This window comes from Lithobates pipiens, unplaced genomic scaffold (assembly GCF_037356315.1).
Source record: "Lithobates pipiens isolate NorthernLeopardFrog02 unplaced genomic scaffold, aLitPip1_a1.2 Scaffold_23, whole genome shotgun sequence".
Taxonomy (NCBI): Eukaryota; Metazoa; Chordata; class Amphibia; order Anura; family Ranidae; genus Lithobates; species Lithobates pipiens.
Genome location: NW_027507785.1, coordinates 325,992,913 through 326,014,647, shown reverse-complemented (window position 1 = coordinate 326,014,647; position 21,735 = coordinate 325,992,913). Strand labels below are relative to the sequence as shown.

Sequence of the window (21,735 nt, the reverse complement as noted above, 5' to 3'; positions counted from 1 at the left end):
CCTTCAAGCCTGTAGAAAATAAACACGGGGCTCCATCGGTCTCAGTTCCTGGTATGCCGGATCCTTGCCAAGACCTGACAATAGCAAACATTGTGCCGGATGTGGGTGTACCGAGCGCCTACCTGGCTGAACTCAGCCGACCCTCCCGGCACACAAGTCTGCACTCCTCCTTTATATCCTGCTGGGGGGGGGGGGACAAGACTCTCTACACTGACAGGAAGTCATCTGTGTGCAGGAAAATATCTCCCTCCGTGATAACTAAATCCAAAAACAAAAACGTCTTATATTGCAGCTTCCAGTCCTTAGATGTGGTGGCTGCATTTGTTTTCTTTTTTTTCAAGCTTGAGGTGATTGTAGCCGTATTAGTACACTTACGACAAGAACAAGTACCGATCCTTGATATATATATATTTTTTTTTTTTATTTCCTATCAGTAACATACGATTTTTCAGGACAAGCTTTCGGGATGTGTCCCCCCTTCTTCAATGTCTTCAAAGATCAGCAACTGCCGGGACCTTGAAGAAGGTGGACATATATATTCACTATCAGGGGCGATACGGATGTGGAGATCTCTTCCACAACTGGTGGTGGGTGGCAGCGGGGAGTATTGATATTTTTGAAAAGGCTCCTGGATGTGTGTCTTAACTGCTTCAGCCCCAGGAAGATTTTACCCCCTTCCTGAACAAAGCACTTTCTGCGATTCGGCACTGCGTCGCTTTAACTGACAATTGCGCGGTCGTGCGGCGCTGTACCCGAACAAAATTGATGTCCTTTTTTTTCCCGAACAAATAGAGTTGTCAGGGGTCATAAATGAGATACGGAGCAAAGGACAGCGATCACCCTGAGCCCCTCCCCCATACAGGTAAATAGATAGGGGAATAGGGAAGAGCCATCATGGTACACCAGTGCTGCCCCCAAGGGAAAAAGACCAAAGTGCCCCGTTAGCAGTCGAAAAGCACCACTTAACCACTTGACCACCGGGCACTTAAACCCCCTTCCTAACCAGACCAATTTTCAGCTTTTGGTGCTCTCACATTTTGAATGACAATTACTCAGTCATACAACACTGTACCCATATGAAATTTTTGTCCTTTTTTTCACACAAACAGAGCTTTCTTTTGGTGGCATTTGATCGCCTCTGTGGTTTTTATTTTTTGCGCTATAAAAAAAAAAAAAAAAGCGACGATTTTGAAAAAAAAAAAAAAAAAACACATTTTTTACTTTTTGCAATAATAAATATCCCCCCAAAAATATATTTAAAAAAAAACATTTTCTTTCCCCAGTTTAGGCCGATACGTATTCTACTACATATTTTTGTTAAAAAATAAAAAAATCGCAATAAGCGTATATTAATTGGTTTGCGCAAAACTTATAGCGTCTACAAAATAGGTGATAGTTTTGTGGCTTTTTTATTATTTCTTTTTACTAGTAATGGCGGCGATCTGTTATTTTTATCAGGACTGCGACATTATGACGGACACGTCGGAGAATTTTGACACATTTTTGAGACCATTGTCATTTTTACAGTGATCAGTGCTATAAAATTGCATTGATTACTAGGCAACCACTAGGGGGCAGTGAAGGGCTTAAGTGTGTCCTAGTACATGTTCTAACTGAAGGGGGGGAGGGGACTGTGCAGGGGAGATGACAGATCGTCTGTTCATACTCTGTATGAACAGATGATCTGTCTGTTCTCCCCTCAGAGAACCGGAAACTGTGTATGCGATGAATGAAAAAAACCCTCTTGTACAACAAAACAAAGAAATTCCAAATAAATTTAAGCCCAACAGAGTCCCCCCCCCCCCCCGCCCTTTACATCGGGGTCCCCGTCAAAGTGCCCACTTTCTATCAGGGCCCCCATAAAAGTCCCTCCTTACATAAGGTTACACATAAGAGTCTACATTTTACATCAGAGTCAACATCAAAGTCCCCACCAGAGTCCCACCTTACATTAGGTTCCCTATCAGAGCCCCCCTTTGGATTGAAGCCCCCATAACAGTCCTCCTTACATCAGACACAAAATCCTGAAGTGAGCAAAATGTGGCACCCAGGTTACAGTTTGGAGATCCCTGGTGTAAAGTATATATAAAGGGAATTTGTTCCTCAAGTGACACACTATAGCGGGGGTCTCAAACTGGCGGCCCGCCAACTGTTTGCGAAACTACAAGTCCCATCAAACCCCTGTAGGAGTCACGCTTGTAACTGTCAGATTTGCAATGCCTCATGGGACTTGTAGGTGCACAACAGCTGGAGAGCTGGAGGACCCCCAGTTTGAGACCCCTGCTCTATAGCATTCCCCTCGACTCCTCCCCCAGCAGCTACATAAAAAGCTATGCAGGGAGGAAAAGGAAGTGGGAGAGGAGCTGGGCCAGCACAGACAGTAAAATTAGACACTCCCAGAAAAGGAAAGGGCTGCGATATGCGAGGGAGGAAGAAAGGGCTGTGCTAGAGAAATAACCGTTCTAGGAGTAGTCAGATTCAGAGACATTGCAAGCGAGTAAAGATAATGTATGCCAAGAAACAACGCTAAAAAGTAATCATTGACGATCCTCGTGTGCTTCTTACCTACAATTAGGATTTCATTAAGATTTCTTACCCTCAGGTGCAAAGGGGTTAAGTAATGAAATGACATTCTCTCTCTCTCTCTCTCTGTTTTTATAATAGAGATAAATGGAAGCACTGAGGAAGAATGAGATGAAGATACATTTTTAATGACTAATGACAAAGAAAACATTGAGGAGAAAGTGAAATAAATCACCTCGGGCTCTCCTCTTCAATCCCTACTGTACAAAGGAGTGCGCTTCTCTCTTCTACCAACTCCACCCTCTTCACATTTTGTTTCTCCAGTTTTTATAAATCACCCCACAGACAGGCAGACAGGCAGACAGAGACAGGCAGGCAGAGACAGGGCGACAGAGACAGGCAGGCAGACAGAGACAGGCAGGCAGACAGAGACAGGCAGGCAGACAGAGACAGGCAGACAGAGACAGGCAGACAGACAGACAGAGACAGAGAGACAGAGACAGAGACAGAGAGACAGAGACAGGGAGACAGAGACAGGCAGGCAGACAGAGAGAGACAGGCAGGCAGACAGGCAGACAGAGACAGGCAGACAGGCAGACAGAGACAGGCAGACAGACAGACAGAGACAGAGACAGAGAGACAGAGACAGGGAGACAGAGACAGGGAGACAGAGACAGGGAGACAGAGACAGGGAGACAGAGACAGGCAGGCAGAGACAGGCAGGCAGACAGAGACAGGCAGACAGACAGAGACAGGCAGGCAGACAGAGACAGGCAGGCAGACAGAGACGGGCAGGCAGACAGAGACAGACAGAGACAGACAGACAGGCAGACAGAGACAGGGAGACAGACAGAGACAGGGAGGCAGAGACAGGGAGGCAGAGACAGGCAGGCAGAGACAGGCAGGCAGAGACAGGCAGGCAGAGACAGGCAGGCAGAGACAGGCAGGCAGGCAGGCAGAGACAGGCAGGCAGGCAGAGACAGGCAGGCAGAGACAGGCAGGCAGGCAGAGACAGGCAGGCAGACAGAGACAGGCAGGCAGACAGAGACAGGCAGGCAGACAGAGACAGGCAGGCAGACAGAGACAGGCAGGCAGACAGAGACAGGCAGGCAGACAGAGACAGAGACAGGGAGACAGAGACAGGCAGACAGAGACAGGCAGACACAGACAGGCAGACAATCTATTATGTTTAACCACTTCAATAAAGGGCACTTATAAACAAATTTTCAGCTTTCAGCTGAATGACAATTGCATGGTCATACAACACTGTACCCAAATGAATTTTTTTATAATTTTTTCCCCCACAAATAGAGCTTTATTTTGGTGGCATTTGATCACCTCTGGGGTTTTTTATTTTTTGCGGGACAAATAAAATTATGGGGAAAAAAAATGGTTTTCTATGTTTCTGTTATAAAACTTTGTAAATAAGTATGTTTTTCATTCACTGACGGCACTGATGAGGCAGTACTGATTGGCACCGATGAGGTGGCACCAATAAGCAGCACTGATGGGCACTCACTCATAGGCAGCACTGATGGGCACTCAAATGCAGCACTGATAAGGCAACACTGATCAGAGGCTCTGGCAGGCATTACTGACAGGCACAGAGGCAATGGGCAATGACTGCCATCCCTGGTGGGGTCTAGTGGGCTTACCTGGTGGTCATGGGTGGGCATCCTTGGTGAACATGTGTGGGCACCCTCTGCTGGGCTTCACTGATAATAAATCAGTGCAGACATCCACCCCCCGTCAGGAGAGCAGAAAGCAGCCCATCGGCTTCTCTCTACCAGCGTGAGTAGAGGAAAGGCCAATACACGGCCTTTTCTCTTTACACTGTGATCAGCTGCGATTGGAAATGGCTGATCATGTGGGTAAAGAGCCTCTGTAAGAGGCTCTTTAGCTCGATCAGAGATGCGATATGTCAGACTGACACTCCACCGATCAACGCGCTGGGCGACCCCCGCGGGAGCGAGATCGCGGCTCATCTTGCTGGATGTAATATTACACCCAGTCAGGATAATGAAATCACTTTCCGGCTGTCATTTTGCTATATGGTGGACAGGAAGTGGTTGACCACCTTCCACCCGACAGCGTCCCACTCTCACCGCGCTTGCGTGCCAGCAGGGGGCGCGTAGCTCGGCGATGCGATGTGCCCATGGGACATAGCACATCACTGATCTCAGAAAAGAGCCGATGAAGAGGCTCTTTACCCATGTGATCAGCTGTGGCCAATCACATGTAAACAAGGAAATGGCGGTTATCGGCTCTCCTCACAATGAAGTGTGAGGAAAGGAGAGCCAATAAGTAGCATCTCCCCACAGGGAAAATCTGCACAAATAATCAGGGCACTGATCATCAGTGCAGCCCCAGCGGTGCCCAGCAGTGATGCCAATCAGTGCCCGGCAGTGATGACAGTGCTGCCTTTTACTGCCTGCCTATTAGTGCTACCTATCCATGCTGCCCATCAGTGCCGCCTATCAAGGCCACCTAGCAGTGTCCATCAGTGCTGCATATTAGTGCCTTTTCATCAGTGCTTTATCAGTGTCGTCTTATCAGTGAAGCAGAAAAGTTACTTATTTACAAAGTTTTCTAACAGAAAGTAGGAAAAACTTTTTATTTTTTTTTGCCAAATTTTTGGTCCTTTTTCGTTTTTTTTTTTATTTTTTTGCTGAAAAAAAAAACAAAAAAAAATAAAAAAAAACTCAGTGGTGATTAAATACCACCAAAAGCTCTATTTCAAAAATGTGTCATGGTCAAAGTGCCACAATGCTGAAAGCAGAAAATTGGCCTGGGCAGGAAGTGGCGTGCCCGTTACTGAAGGGGTTAAATTTGAAGGGATTGTAAAGTAAAATTTTAAATTTTTTTAAAATAACAAACATGTTATACTTACCTCCACTGCGCAGCTCGTTTTGCACAGAGTGGCCCCCAAACCTGCTCTTCTGGGGTCCCTCGGTGGCTGTCTCTGCTTCCTCCCGCAGGTACTTCTCACGTTCATGCGAGCTCCCTCACATGGTGAGAAGCACCTGCGGGCGCGCTCCCGTGATACAGCCGGCGGCTATAGCCGCTCGCTGTATCACACGGCCCCGCCCCCCCCGGCGCGCCACGTCATTGGATGCGATTGGCAGCAGCGCGAGCCAATGGCTGCGCTGCTTTCAATCCATCCACTCCAGCCAATCAGCGGCCAGGCTGAGCGGCGAAGAGGACGGCGGGGGCGAGCGCGGGATTTTCGAGGGGTCAGGTAAGTAAAAACGGGGGCACTGGGGGCGCCGGCAGTGTGAGATATTTTTTCACCTTAATGCATAGAATGCATTAAGGTGAAAAAACATTTACCTTTACAACCCCTTTAAGCCTTTTTCTGACACTTGTTGCTTACAAATTAAAATCAGTATTTTTTGCTAGAAAATTACTTAGAATCCCCAAACATTATATATATTTTTAGCAGACTGGTAACCCTCCAGCTGTTGCGAAACCATCATGCCTCTGCCTGCGGGAGTCATGCTTGTAACTGTCAGCCTTACAATGCCTCATGGGACTTGTCGTTTTGGCAACAGCTGAAGGGCCGTCAGTTTGAGACCCCTGCCCTAGAGAATAAAATGGCGATGGTTGCAATATTTTGTGTCACACTGCATTTGTGCAGCGGTCTTTAACCACTTAAGCCCTGGACCATTTGACTGGCCAAAGACCAGAGCGTTTTTTGCTATTCGGCACTGTGTTGTTTAAACTGACAATTGCGCGGTCGTGCGACGTGGCTCCCAAACAAAATTGACGTCCCTTTTTCCCCACAAATAGAGCTTTCTTTTGGTGGTATTTGATCACCTCTGCGGTTTTTATTTTTTTGCGCTATAAACAAAAAAAATAGCGACAATTTTTTAAAAAATAAAACGCATTCTTTTTACTTTCCCCAAAAAATATATACAAAAACATTTTTTTTTTCCCTCAGTTTATGCCGATATGTATTCTTCTACATATTTTTGGTTAAAAAAAAAAAAAATCGCGTTTATTGATTGGTTTGCGCAAAAGTTATAGCGTCTACAAAATAGGGGATAGTTTTATGGCATTTTATCGATAGTTTTTTTTTTTTTTTACTTAAAATGGCGACAATCAGCGATTTTTTTGATCGTGACTGTGACATTATGGCGAACAGGTCAGACAATTATGGCGCGATTTTGGGACCATTCACATTTATACAGCGTTCAGTGAAATTAAAAATGCATTGATTACTGTGTAAATGTGACTGGCAGTGAAAGGGTTAACCACTAGGTGGCGCTGTAGGGGGTTAAGTGTGTCCTAGGGAGGGATTCTAACTGCGGGGGGGGGAGCTGTGTGTGACACGACACTGATCACCGCTCCGGATTACAGAGAGCTGTGATCAAGTGACACTAGGCAGAACGGGGAGATGCTTGTTTACATTTAGCATTTTCCCGTTCTTCCTCCCCGTGAGACGATCGCGGGAATCCCCGCGGATATCGAGTCCGTGGGACCCGTGATTACGGAGCTCCCGGCGGGCACACACGTGCCCGCAAGCCGCCTATTTAAGGGCAACGTACAGGTACGTTAATCCGCCTGTACGTGCCCTTCTGCCGCAGTATATCTGCGTGAGGCGGTCGGGAAGCGGATAAAAACTATTTTTTTTTTTGGAAGAAGTACACTTTCACAAATTAAAAAAATAAAAACAAAAAACAGTAAAGTTAGCACAAATTTTTTGTATAATGTGAAAGAAGATGTTACGCCAAGTAAATAGATACCCAACATGTCACACTTTAAAATTGAGCACGCTCGTGGAATAGCGTACCTAAAAATCTCCATAGGCACCGCTTTACAAATGTCTACAGGTTACCAGTTTAGAGTTACAGAGGCGGACTTGTGCTAAAATTATTGCTCTCGCTCTAACGATCGCGGCGATACCTCACATGTGGTTTGAACACTGTTTACATTTGCGGGCGCGAGTTACATATGCGTTCGCTTCTGCGAGGCGAGCTCGGAGGGATGGGGCACTTTATATATACGCTACATGAATCATTTGCCCTCAGGGTGGATAAAAATCAATGATAAAAAAAAAATTTAAATCAATAGATTTTTATTAAATTTATTTTAATAAAATGCTTTTGGAGAAAAATCTATCTAAAGACAGTTTTCTATTTAAGATACATTAAGATTAATTTGTTTATTCAGCATGAAATGGAGCTTAGTTATGTAGCATGAGGCTGTATATTTTTGGTGAACTCATTCAACGAATCCAAGCTCTGCAAGCTGAGATAACATGCACTGCATTAATGCATTCACACATTTTCATAGTAACCATGTGATAAACCAAAAAGTACAGGAATGTTCCTTTATCCCATTGTTTTGCAAATCTATGTACACCACAAAGTGTATGATTAAATCAGTGCTGATATCGCTGTTTTACTAACCTTGACAGCTTATTATTCTGAATAGGAAACCTTCATTTTGTTTGCAAATATTAAACATTCTAACTACCAGCAAGAATGAGTCCTTACATTTAGGCCCCTTTCACACTGAGGTGCTTTTCAGGCATTTTAGCTCTCGCCTCTCAAGCCACCCCAGTGTGTGTGAGTGCTTTCACACTGGGGTGATGCATTTGCAGGACGGAAAAAAAAAAAAGTCCTGCAAGCAGCCTCTTTGGGGCGGTGCGTGAGTGCTTTATACAGCGCTCCTAAACCGCCCCTGCCCATTGAAATGAATGGGCAACACTGCCGAAGCACCTGCAAATCACTTTGGCAGTGGCACTTTTCACCCATTGTTAACCCCTTATTTGGGGTTAAAAGCGCCCCGCTCCCGCCCACAAATCGGGTTACAGCGATCAAATGCATTGAAGATTGACAGAGGATACATAGACATGATACATGGACAATGCTGCCCCTAGAGGCCAATACAGCAGGATGGACAGTAATATAATATATTGAGGAGGACTGCCCCGTAAATGCGTTGATTCGTCAAAGGTCTAGATGGGGTGGCAATGGGGGGGGGGGGGGGGTAGGGCCTGAACGGTGTATAATTGAAGTATAAAAAGGGCTGAGCGAGACAGAGAGTGCTCTCTGTTACCATCATTTTGAGCCCAGTTGAGGAGACAATATCTAGAGGACAGCCTTGCGATAAGTATATTTGATGTTCTATTGTTATATGCTTTGTAATATCTTCCTTTAGTATTTTCATGTTAGCATTTTCCCATTTTCTTGGGTAATAAATAAGATGTTGTTTTATTAAGCAGTGCGTTTATTCCTATAGTTAGCTATGAAAACTGACAAGTAATACATATATGGAATAAATAGAGGGAATCCATAACCACACTCGGTAATATTTATTTTAGAATTTATTTCAGCCAGTAAAACTAGCTGTGCTTTACCACCAACGCTGCCTTACATTTAAAGAGCACCTGTCATTTCAGATCCATCATGGCAGCGTCTTTTAGCGGGCGTCCAATCACCTGCTGCTGCCACGTCCCTCACCTTGTTGCGTCACCTCCGCATCACCAGCTGTCCCATTAAATTGAATGGGACTGTCGGTGAGTCAACAGCGGGTCGAGAGGTGGAACCAACAGCGGGTCGAGAGGTGGAACCAACAGCGGGTCGAGAGGTGGAACCAACAGCGGGTCGAGAGGTGGAACCAACAGCGGGTCGAGAGGTGGAACCAACAGCCGGGCAAAAGGAAGAGCCAACAGCCGGCCAAAAGGAAGAGCCAACAGCCGGCCAAAAGGAAGAGCCAACAGCCGGCCAAAAGGAAGAGCCAACAGCCGGCCAAAAGGAAGAGCCAACAGCCGGCCAACCGGCCAAAAGGAGGAGCCAACAGCCGGCCAAAAGGAGGAGCCAACAGCCGGTCAAAGGAGGAGCCAACAGCCGGTCAAAGGAGGAGCCAACTGCCGGTCAAAGGAGGAGCCAACTGCCGGTCAGAAGGAGGAGCCAACTGCCGGTCAGGAAGAGGAGCCAACTGTCGGTCAAAGGAGGAGCCAACTGTCGGTCAAAGGAGGAGCCAACTGTCGGTCAGGAGGAGGAGCCAACAGCGGGTCAGGAGGAGGAGCCAACAGCGGGTCAGGAGGAGGAGCCAACAGCGGGTCAGGAGGAGGAGCCAACAGCGGGTCAGGAGGAAGAGCCAACAGCTGGTCAGAGGAAGAGCCAACAGCTGGTCAGAGGAGGAGCCAACAGCGGGACAGAGGAGGAGCCAACAGCGGGACAGAGGAGGAGCCAACAGCGGGACAGAGGAGGAGCCAACAGCGGGACAGAGATGACAGTTGCTCTTTAAAAACTATGATTTAAATCAAATCCACCGTTTGCCCTTACTCAAGATGGCCAGGGGGTGATTTTCAATGTGATTTCTCAGCAAAATAAAGCATGGAGACATGGGGAGGGGGGCGTTTGCTTTAACTAATAAAAATAAATTAAATAGTTTTTAGTTTGGGGTGCTCAGATGCAGTGAAGATCCGTTTTAAAATTCTAGCAAGTTGGAAAACCATCCTAATTGTTATCTCATTGATCGCTCGTCCACAATTTTCCACAAGTCATTGAAAGATCTGCCCGCTGTACAGGAGGCTGATGTAGAGAAGTGCGCCATCGTCTCATTCCTCCCGCTGACGTCACTCTGTAAACACTCTACACTCGCTATCAAGTACTTTGTACCCGATTCTTCCACTGAGACTCCATGTGAACCATTAACAATTAAACATTAATCAGGGGTCATAAATGAGATACGGAGCCAAGGAGAGCGATCACCCTGAGCCCCTCCCCCATACAGGTAAATAGAGGGGGAATAGGGAAGAGCCATCATGGTACACCAGTGCTGCCCCTAAGGCAAAAAGACCAAAGTGCACCCCCCCCACCCACCCCTCAGCCCAGTACTGTGACACACAGATAGGGCGGCTCCACCGAGGACCCCAATAACAGGACTTGTGATGTGACCCCCATTTATAATATCTGCCATCTAAAGACCGATCACTGCTATGGCTGACAAGACTGAGGCAATGCAGAAATTGTTCACTTCCTAAAAACGTATGTAAAGCCAAAATATATTGTTTTGCTTTCGTTGTTGATCGCGTAATTAAGGGTTAAAAGTATAACTATTTCACACCTTGGCGATATGAATCGCAGGCGAAATCGACGTGATTCCAACCGCATTCGCGTGACGCGCTCGTGATGCCATTACGTCTTAAGGTCACCCCAATCACGGTGCGATTTTTCCCCCGCGATAAATAAAAGGTAAAAATCTCAACGCAAGAAGCTTGTGACTCAAAAAAAGAACAGGGGCTTCTTTTGACAGTGGCGCGATTTGCCGCGGTTGCAGCACAAATTATCATGTGACAATCTAAGCAAAATCGCACCACAAATAGGGTGCCATTAAGAGCTCTTTCACACTGGGGCGCTTTTCAGGTGTTTTAGTGCTAGAAATAGCCTCTAACTGGCGCCTGAAAACCGCCTCCTCATTCATTTCACTGCGACTTTTCACACCGGGGCGGCGCAACTGTGGGACGTTAGAAAAAGTCCTGCAAGCAGCATCTTTGGGGTGGTTTGGGAGGGCTGTATACAGTGCTTGCAAACCGCCCTGCCCATTGATATAAATGGGCACCACTTCGGAAGCGCCGCAACACGGGCATTTTTAACCCCTTCTTTGGGGTTCAAAAGCTCCCCGTTAACAGCCGGAAAGCGCCGCTTAACCACCGGGCACTTAAACCCCCTTCCTAACCAGACGAACCAATTTTCAGCTTTCGGCACTCTCACACTTTGACAATTACTCAGTCATGCAACACTGTACCCATATGAAATTTTTGTCCTTTTTTTTTCCCCACACAAATAGAGCTTTCTTTTGGTGGTATTTAATCACCGCTGGGTTTTATATTTTTTGCGCTATAAATCAAAAAAGACTGAAAATTCGGAAAATAAAAAAAAATTCTGTTAAAATTTATTGCAGAGTATTGTAAGAGTGTTGCAGAACTGTTGCAGAGTATTGCAGAACTGCTGCAGAGTATTGCAGAACTGCTGCAGAGTATTGCAGAACTGCTGCAGAGTATTGCAGAACTGCTGCAGAGTATTGCAGAACTGTTGGCACTACAGATCCAGCCCACAGCACTGCTGCAAACGATCTCTCCCCCTCTCCCCCTCGCACTGCACAGATCGGCACAGAGAGGGGAGGGAGGAACCGGCGTCATGACATGACGCTGGTTTATTTACAAGTGATCACTCCATCATTTGACGGGGCGATCACATGGTAAACGGCCGCTGCCATCGGCCATTTACCGTGATCCGTAAGACCCGGCGGTCACGGATATTTCTGGGAGCGCATCACGCACTGACATCTACCTTGTAGAACTTTGTAAACGTGTGCACAGATGACCAGGTCACCGATTTATACCCTTGAGCGACAGACGCTTGATGTCAGAAGGTCCAAGACGTTCCGATTGCCCTCGTGGAGAGGGCCGTGACCAGCAAAGGGGGGCACCTGCCCCTTCAAGGCGTAGGCTTGTACTACAATCTGTCTGATCCACTTGGAAACGGTGGCCGACGAGACCGCCATGCCTTTCTGTGGACCAGCTACCGAAACAAACAGCGAGTCTGACTTCCAGAAAGGGAACCGTGGCAAACAAATACACCTTCAGAGCCCGAACCACGTCCAGAGCATGAAGGGCCACCTCCTTAGGATGTGTCGGCTTAGGACACAGAGATGGTAACACCATGTCCTCATTGATGTGAAACGCCGAGACTACCTTTGGCAGGAAAGACGGTTGTGGACGCAACAGCACCTTATCCTTGTGGATAACCAGATAGGGCGACTTGCAGGACAAGGCCGCCAGTTCCAAAAACCCTCCTGGCCGATGTAATGGCCACTAGAAAGACCACTTTCTGGGAAAGAGTCAACAGAAAAAAAGACGGACCGATGGGCCCCTCAGGGTTCCTGGGTCCTTCTCCTTCACTAGGCAAAATAAAACTGAGGCTGCAGTAGCATGCTGAGGAGTTGTTACCTAAAGGACCGCCCCGTTCTAGTTTTATTATCACGTTAACATGTAATGCCTAGTCCTCTCCTGAAGGTGGCATAACAACCCAATGGTCTAATGAGAAGAAGCTGTGTCAGTCGGTGAATATAAGAGAAACATTTTTTTACTGTCCTTATACAGCCCACTTCCCGTTTCTTGTCCGGTCATTAGCCTAGGCTTACGACATCATGCACAGCTCTTTCTCTCTCATTCTAGTATGTCATAAGAGGGCCAATGAGAGCTGCAGAGCTGGAGGTGCGTGTCTGTGTAAATCCAGGAAGTGAACAGGCAGAAGCTTCAGCTGCCCACAGTTAAAATGGGTGCAGCTGGACTCAGTGGAGGGAGATTTCTGCAGCATATTTGGCAAGTACAGAATCACAGTATAAATAAAATAATATGCAAAATGGTTGGAGGGAAGCTTCAGAATGGCAAAGATGTTTTTATTACAAATCATGTGAGCAGACTGCAGTTTCTCTTTAACCGGTTCCCGACCAGCGCACGACGATGTACGTCGACAGAATGGCACGGGCAGGCATATTGGTGTACAAGTACGTCCAATCTTCAATGCCGCCCTGCCATCGGGAGCGCGCCGCCGGCGGCACGCTCCCGCACTGGTCAGGACACCCGTGAGTCCGGTCGCGGGACCCGCGGACTCGAACGCCGCGGGCATCCCCGCGATCGTCTCACGGGACGGCTGAATTGAGGAAATGCCGTGTAAACAGCATTTCCCCATTCTGGCTAGCAACTAGTGACGCTGATCTCTGCTCCATGTGATTGGAGCAGAGATCAGTGTTCACTAAATGAAAGCCCAACCCCCCCACAGTTAGTAACACACCCCTAGGAACACTTAACCCCTACACTGCCACCCACTGGTTAACCCTTTCACTGCCAGTGTCATTTACACAGGAATCACTGCATTTATATAGCAGTGATTACTGTATAAATGACAATGGTCCCAAAAATGTGTCAAAAATGTCCGATGGGTCCCCCACAATGTCGCAGTCACAATAAAAATCGCTGATCGCCGGCATAACTAGTAAAAAAAAAATAATAATAAAAAATTATTAATAAAAATGCTATAAAAGTATCCCTATTTTGTAAACGCTATAACTTTTGCGCAAACCAATCAATAATCGCTTATTGCGATTTTTTTTACCAAAAATATGTAGAAGAATACGTATCGGCCTAAACTGAGGGAAATAAATGTTTTTTTTATATATTTTTGTTGGATATTTATTATAACAAAAAGTAAAAAATAATGCGTTTTTTTCTAAATTGTCGCTCTATTTTTGTTTATAGCGCAAAAAATAAAAATCGCAGGGGTGATCAAATACCACCAAAAGAAAGCTCTATTTGTGGGGAAAAAAGGACGTCAATATTGTTTGGGAGCCACGTCGCACGACCGCGCAATTGTCAGTTAAAGCGATGCAGTGCCGAATCGCAAAAAGTGGTCTGGTCTTCGACCAGCAAAATGGTCCGGTCTGTAAGTGGTTAAATCAGATTTTTTTTATCAAATTTATTTGAATAAAATGCTTTTGGGAGTACAAATCTATCTAAAGATAGTTTTTTTATTTAAGATACATTAATAATTTAGTTTATTCAGCATGAAAAATGGAGCTTAGTTATGTAGCAAGAGGCTGTATATTCTGCAATATTTACAGTTTTGGTAAACTCATTCAATGAATCCAAGCTCTGCAAGCTGAGATAAGATGCACTGGCAATGTTATTGTTTTAATTAAATAAAAGAATTTGAATAGTTCTCCAACTATGTGTGACCACCTAAAATGGGTATCGCTGTTTTACTGACCTGACAGCTGATTATTCTAAATAGGAAAACTTAATTTTGTTTACAAATATTAAAAATTCTAACTACCAGCAAGAATAAGTCCTTACATTTAAAGAGCACCTGTCATTTCAGATCCATCATGGCAGCGCCTGTTAGCGGACGTCCACTCACCTGCTGCTGCCATGTCCCTCACCTTGCTGTGTGACCTCCGCATCACTTGCCATCCCATTAAAGTGAATGGGACTGTTGGTGAGTCAATGGCGGGTCAGAGGAGGAGGGCCCAACGGCAGGTCAGAGGAGGAGGGCCCAACGGCGGGTCAGAGGAGGAGGGCCCAACGGCGGGTCAGAGGAGGAGGGCCCAACGGCGGGTCAGAGGAGGAGGGCCCAACGGCGGGTCAGAGGAGGAGGGCCCAACGGAGGGTCAGAAGAGGAGGGCCCAACGGTGGGTCAGAGAAGGAGCGGTCAACGGCGGGTCAGGGGAGGAGCGGCCAAAGGCGGGTCAGGGGAGGAGAAGCCAACGGCAGGTCAGGGGAGGAGAAGCCAACGGCAGGTCAGGGGAGGAGTTTGGCTGCTCCTCCCCTGGCCCGCCGTTGGCTGCTCCTCCCCTGGCCCGCCGTTGGCTGCTCCTCCCCTGGCCCGCCGTTGGCTGCTCCTCCCCTGGCCCGCCGTTGGCTGCTCCTCCCCTGGCCCGCCGTTGGCTGCTCCTCCCCTGGCCCGCCGTTGGCTGCTCCTCCTCTGGCCCGCCGTTGGCTGCTCCTCCCCTGGCCCGCCGTTGGCCCCCTCCCCCTCCTCTGGCCCGCCGTTGGCCCCCTCCTCTGGCCCGCCGTTGGCCCCCTCCTCTGGCCCGCCGTTGGCTCGCCGACAGTCCCATTCACTTTAATAGCAAGGCTGGTGATGCAGCAGTGACACAACAAAGTGAGGGACGTGGCGGCAGCAGGTGAGTGGACGTCCGCTAACAGGCGCTGCCATTATGGATATGAAATGACAGGTGCTCTTTAAATGTAAGGACTTATTCTCGCTGGTAGTTAGAATCTTTAACCACTTGAGATCCGCGCTATAGTCAAATGACGGCTACAGCGCGGTTCGCGGATCTCCTATTGACGTCGTCCCGTGCATGAGCGGCCTGCGCGCCCCCTGAGGGGCGCGCGCGGCGCGCTCTGTGATCGGCGAGTCTATGAGACTCGCCTGATCACCGATCCGTGCAAGGGGTCGATCCTGACCCCTTATCACGTGATCAGCTGTCAGCCAATGACAGCTGATCATGTGATACAACGGAGCCGGTAATCGGCTATTATTCCTCCTCGCGCTGACAGCGCGAGGAGAACAAAAAAAAAAGCCGATCACCGGCGGCCGTGATCGGGACATCAGTCCCGATCACGGCCAGCCCTGCTAGTGCCCACCTGCCCCCTGCCAGTGCCCACCTGCAAGTGCCACATTAAAAAGTAAGTGCCCCCCATCAGTGCCACCCAGCAATGCCCACAGTGCCACCCAGCAGTGCCCACAGTGCCACCCAGCAGTGCCCACAATCTGCCTTAACAAAGGTGCTGCACCCCAGTGCCACATATCCGTGCCCATCAGTGTCATCTACGAGTGCCCAGCAGTGCCGCCTATCAGTGCCCATCAGTCCCATCTATCAGTGGTACCTATCAGTGCCCATCCGTGCCACCCATCCGTGCCATCTTATGTGCCCATCTTTGCCCATCAGTGCCGCCCTATCTGTGCCCATGGGTGCTGCCTTATCTGTGCCTATTTGTGCCGCCTTAACTATGCCTATCAGTGCCCACCAGTGCAGCCCATCAGTGCCCACCAATGCAGCCCATCAGTGCCCACCAATGCAGCCCATCAGTGCCCACCAATGCAGCCCATCAGTGCCCACCAATGCAGCCCATCAGTGCCCACCAATGCAGCCCATCAGTGCCCACCAGTGCAGCCCATCAGTGCCGCCTCATCAGCGCACTTCAATGAAGGAGAAAAATGACCCGTTTGCAAAATTTTATAACAAACTATTAAACATGATTTTTTATTTTTTTTTGCATCTTTTTTTGTTTAGCAAAAAATAAAACTACGAGCTGTAACTAAATACCACCAAAAGAAAGCTCTATTTGTGGGAAAAAAATGATAAGAATGTCATTTGTGTACAGTGTTGTATGCCCGCGCAATTGTCATTCAAAGTGCATCAGTGCTGAAAGCTGAAAATTGGTCTGGGCAGGAGGGGGGTTTAAGTGCCCAGTAAGCAAGTGGTTAATATTTGTAAACAAAATGAAAGTTTCCTATTTAGAATAATCAGCTGTCAGGTCAATAAAACAGTGATATCAGAACCGATCCAATCATACAGTTTGTAGTGTACATAGATTTGCAAAACGATGGGATAAAAGAATATTCCTGAACTTTGTTCTATCTCCTGGTTCCTGTGAAATTGTGTGAATATATCAGTGCAGTGCATGTGATCTCAGCTTCCAGAGCTTGGAGCTTATTCTACAACATTGACATTCTCGGTATACAGCCTCGTGCTGCATAACCAAGCTTCATCTCATGCTGAATAACCAAGCTCCATCTCATGCTGAATAACCAAGCTCCATCTCATGCTGAATAACCAAGCTCCATCTCATGCTGCATAACCAAGCTCCATCTCACGCTGCATAACCAAGCTCCATCTCACGCTGCATAACCAAGCTCAATCTCATGCTGCATAACCAAGCTCAATCTCATGCTGCATAACCAAGCTCCATCTCACGCTGCATAACCAAGCTCCATCTCACGCTGAATAACCAAGCTCCATCTCACGCTGCATAACCAAGCTCAATCTCATGCTGAATAACCAAGCTCCATCTCATGCTGAATAAACTCAATTATTAAAGAGGAAGTAAACCCTGATGGGTTTACTTCCTCTTTTTTTCCCTGCAAAGGTAAAGCATAATGGACTACTATGCATCGCATAGTAGCTCATTATGTGTCACTTACCTGACACAGGAGCCAGCGAAGTCGCCGCTGATCCCTGTAGTCCGCCGCATCCATGTTGCTTGTGGCGTCTCGCAGCTCCGACGAATCACAGCGGCGCAACCGCGATGACGTCACTCCCGCGCATGCGCACGGGAGTCGCGCCTCGCAGCTCCGCCACTGTCATACGGCGAAGCCGCGATGACGTCACTCCCGCGCATGCGCACGGGAGTCGACAAATTTGGCAAATCCATTCTTGGATTTGCCGCATTTAGTGCGCATGCGCGCTGCTGTCTACGGCGCATGCGCCGTAGACAGCGGTGCCCATTTTCGGGCAAATATCTCCTAAACCATATAGGTTTAGGAGATATTGCTTGGACCTACAGGTAAGCCTTAATCTAGGCTTACCTATAGGTCCAAGTTGTTTGGAAGGGTTTACTTCCTCTTTAATGTGTGTTGAATAAAAAACTATCTTTAGATTTAGATTTTTACTCCAAAAGCATTTTATTAAAATAAATTTGATTAAAAACAGACAGATCTGACCACAGACCCATCCCCCCCAAATGCTCCCCCTCCCAAACCCCATCCGTCGCTCGAGCCCACCACAACACACACCATTGGCAAAAAAACTGCCCACCTTGCCCTCTTGCCCACCAGGCCCCCAATCAGCCCCGTACTTACACCGTGCAAGTCACAGTGGTGCCCCCACCCCCGCTCCATCTCTTCTCCTCTTGGACAATGGGACCACAGGACCCGCTTCCCGATTGGCCAGGAGGAGAATATTAATTTGCTAATCCGTACTTACACCGTGCAAGTCACAGTGGTGCCCCCACCCCCGCTCCATCTCTTCTCCTCTTGGACAATGGGACCACAGGACCCGCTTCCCGATTGGCCAGGAAGAGAATATTAATTTGCTAATCCGTACTTACACCGTGCAAGTCACAGCGGCGGATTCCCCCCGTTCCATCTCTTCTCCTCCCAGACAATGGGGCCCCAGAACCTGCTTCCTGATTGGCTGGGAAGAGAATAATTTGCGAATCCGTACTTACACCGTGCACGGCGGCGGCTTCCCCTCCTCCCGGACAATGGGGCCTCAGGACCCGCTTTCTGATTGGCCGGGAGGAGAATATTAAATTTGCTAATCCGTACTTACACTGTACAAGTCACAGTTGCGGTTTCCCCTCCTCCGTCTCTTCTCCTCCTGGACAATGGGGCCTCAGGACCCGCTTTCTGATTGGCCCGGGAGGAGAATATTAATTTGCTAATCCGTACAAGTCACAGTTGCGGTTTCCCCTCCTCCGTCTCTTCTCCTCCTGGACAATGGGGCCTCAGGACCCGCTTCCCGATTGGCCGGGAGAATATTAATTTGCTAATGTCACACAAGAGGGTAGGCTCAGGACGCTGTGCTCTTGTACACCAGCACCCATGTCACACTTTTAAATGTGCCCGTGTCCGTGCAGCAGCTGCATCTGCCCCCCCCCCCCCTGCCCCCCAGCCCCGCTCTAGAGGATGCCTGCATGCAGCAAGGGTTGTATGGAGGAAGGGGGGCCTGCACACAGAAGGGGTGTCATCTCCTGACTGAATGAAGCCTGATCACTGACAGCACAGGAAGTTGGGGGCTCGTCAGATGTCCGGCGGGATCAGCAGATTTAGTTTTTTTGTACATTTACTGAACAGATATAAACATAAAGCGCTCTCATTGGTGTATTTATCAGATGAAAAGGGAGGGAATACCAGATCAAAGGTCCATAAATTACAATATACTTCCACACGACATACATGAGATAGGAGGCCTCCACACCACACATGGGCAGATTTGTACAGCGCATTGAAGACAATTTAGATGTCTGTTTATGTCTCTGATGACAATGATGGTAATGATGGGAAGGATTGGTCTGAGCCGCTCTGCGTCTTTGCACACGCAGGTCAGATCATACACAACTCATGGTGGACAATGATCTGCACAATTCATCAACAAAGGTCCCCAGAGGACGGCAGTGATAGACCATCTAGAGGGGTCTGAACCTCATAAGAGAGGACGGAACCTCCAATAACAAACCAAGGTCTGATATATGGTGACCCCCCCAACACAACAATGGGGTCCTCCAACATCCCAGGGGGATAGGGGGAAGTATACTGCCAGGGAGTTTACGTGGTATACTTATAGTATGGTGGAGGGGTATACTGACCAGGGGGTGTAGGTGGTATGGGAGGTATACTGACCAGGGGGTGTAGGTGGTATGGGGGTATAGTGACGGAGGATGTGCGTAGAATGTGGTAGAGTAGTAGCATGTAGAAGAGCTCTGGTTGGTGGGCACTGGGGTAGTAGAACCTCAATTGGGAGATTCTGGGGTAGTAAAGCACTGATTCAGGGGTACTGGGATAGTAGAGCTCCGGTTGTGGGGTATCTGGGTAGTAGGTCTCTAGTTGGGGGTAGCGGGGTAGTAGATCTCTAGTTGGGGGGTATCGGGGTAGTAGATCTCTAGTTGGGGGGTATCGGGGTAGTAGAGCTGTAGTTGGGGGGTATCGGGGTAGTAGAGCTGTAGTTGGGGGGGTATTGGGGTAGTAGAGCTGTAGTTGGGGGGCATCGGGAAAGTAGGGCTCTAGTAGGGGGGTATCGAGGTAGTAGAACTATAGTAGGGGGGTATCGAGGTAGTAGAGCTGTAGTTGGGGGGTATCGGGGTAGTAGAGCTATAGTTGGGGGGTATCGGGGTAGTAGAGATGTAGTTGGAGGGTATCGGGGTAGATCTCTAGTTGGGGATATCGGGGTAGTAGGGCTCTAGTTGGGGGTATCGGGGTAGTAGAACTCTAGTTGGGGGTATCGGGGTAGTAGGGCTCTAGTAGGGGGTTATCAGGGTAGTAGGGCTGTAGTTGGGGTGTATCGGGGTAGTACAGCTGTAGTTGGGGGGTATCGGGTAGTAGATCTCTAGTTGGGGGTATCGGGGTAGTAGGGCTCTTGTAGGGGGGTATCGGGGTAGTAGAGCTATAGTTGGGGTGTATCGGTGTAGTAGAGCTCTAGTTGGGGGGGTGTCGGGGTAGTAGAGCTCTAGTTGGGGGGCATCGGGGTAGTAGAGCTCTAGTTGGGGGGCATCAGGGTAGTAGAGCTCTAGTTGGGGGTCATCGGGGTAGTAGAGCTCTAGTTGGGGGTCATCGGTGTAGTAGGGCTCTAGTTGGGGGGTATCGGGGTAGTAGGGCTCTAGTTGGGGGGTATTGGAGTAGTAGGGCTCTAGTTGGGGGGTATTGGGGTAGTAGAGCTGAAGTTGGGGGCAATCGGGGTAGTAGGGCTCTAGTTGGGGGGTATCAGGGTAGTAAGGCTCTAGTTGGGGGGTATCGGGGTAGTAAGGCTCTAGTTGGGGGGGTATCGGGGTAGTAGAGCTGTAGTTGGGGGGGTATCAGGGTAGTAGGGCACTAGTTGGGGGGTATTGGGGTAGTAGGGCTGTAGTTGGGCTGTATCGGGGTAGTAGGGCTCTAGTAGGGGGGTATCGGGGTAGTAGAGCTGTAGTTGGGGGGTATCAGGGTAGTAGGGCTCTAGTTGGGGTGTACCGGGGTAGTAGGGCTCTAGTAGGGGAGTATCAGGGTAGTAGGGCTCTAGTAGAGGAGTATCGGGGTTGTAGGGCTCTAGTTGGGGGGTATCGGGGTTGTAGGGCTCTAGATGGGGGGTATTTGATGAGAGGCTCGGTTTGGGGGTGCAGAGATCAGCACTGGGGTGTATTGGGGGTGACAAGACCCCTGCTGTAGGTTGTAGTGGGTGAGATTTGGTCAGTTTGGGGTGATCTGCCCTTCATTGGGGTGTATTAGGAGTGCACAGCCCAGGTGTGGGGTGTATGGGGGACACACACTCGGTTACTCTCCTGTACCTCAATGTCGCCTTTCTCCGCCATCCCCGGTTCTCCCCGCCCCCCACTCTGTCCGGGGATCTCCGCTTTGGAGGCGTGGTCTCCGCTCTTCCTCACGGGGACTCCGTGGCCCCGCCCCTCCTGTATGCGCCCGTGCTGATGACGTCGGAGTAGCGCGCCGGAAGTGCCCCGGTCTCCATGGTGAGGAGGAGCGGAGAGCAGGATGCAGGTGGGTGAGATGATCGCTCTTTATATTTTCTGTGGTGTGTGTGAGGCTCCAGAGCGGGCCCTGAGGGGGAGGGATGGGGGCGCCTCATATCTCATCCACAATGGAGGACTAAACACCTCCCAGCACAGGAGAGGGTTAAAGTAGACCTCCACCCAGATCCTGTGTGTGAAGTGTTGGGGGAGGGGGGACCCCTCATCGGGGGCTTCAAATGACATCAATTTGGAGAAGACCCGAAGGGAGATTTTGGTGCCGAAATTGACAATGAGATATATATATATATATATATATATCAGCTGATCTGCGGGGACAGTGGACTCGATACCCACCAATCGTTCAGTACACAGGCAGAACGACAGTCTGTCTATGTAAGCAAAGCAGATCTCCGTTCTGTCAGGAGGGAAGCGCGGGTCTTGTGTTCCTGCAAAGCAGAGACACCGATCTCTGCCTT

General features: G+C 48.7%; 1 protein-coding gene across 7 annotated transcripts in view; it reads right to left on the bottom strand.

Moving 5' to 3' along the window:
* Window positions 1-21,200, bottom strand: part of SZT2 (SZT2 subunit of KICSTOR complex) — a 297,498-nt gene extending 276,298 nt beyond the window's left edge. For all 7 annotated transcript variants that reach the window (XR_013262121.1, XM_077450667.1, XM_077450670.1 and 4 more), the window contains exon 1: window positions 21,080-21,200. Coding sequence is in view for 6 of the 7 variants with exons in the window: in XM_077450667.1 (XP_077306793.1) it covers window positions 21,080-21,103 (24 nt within the window). In the remaining variant the exon portion in view is untranslated. The remainder of the gene's footprint in view (window positions 1-21,079) is intronic.
* Between the last annotated feature and the right edge of the window lie 535 nt (window positions 21,201-21,735).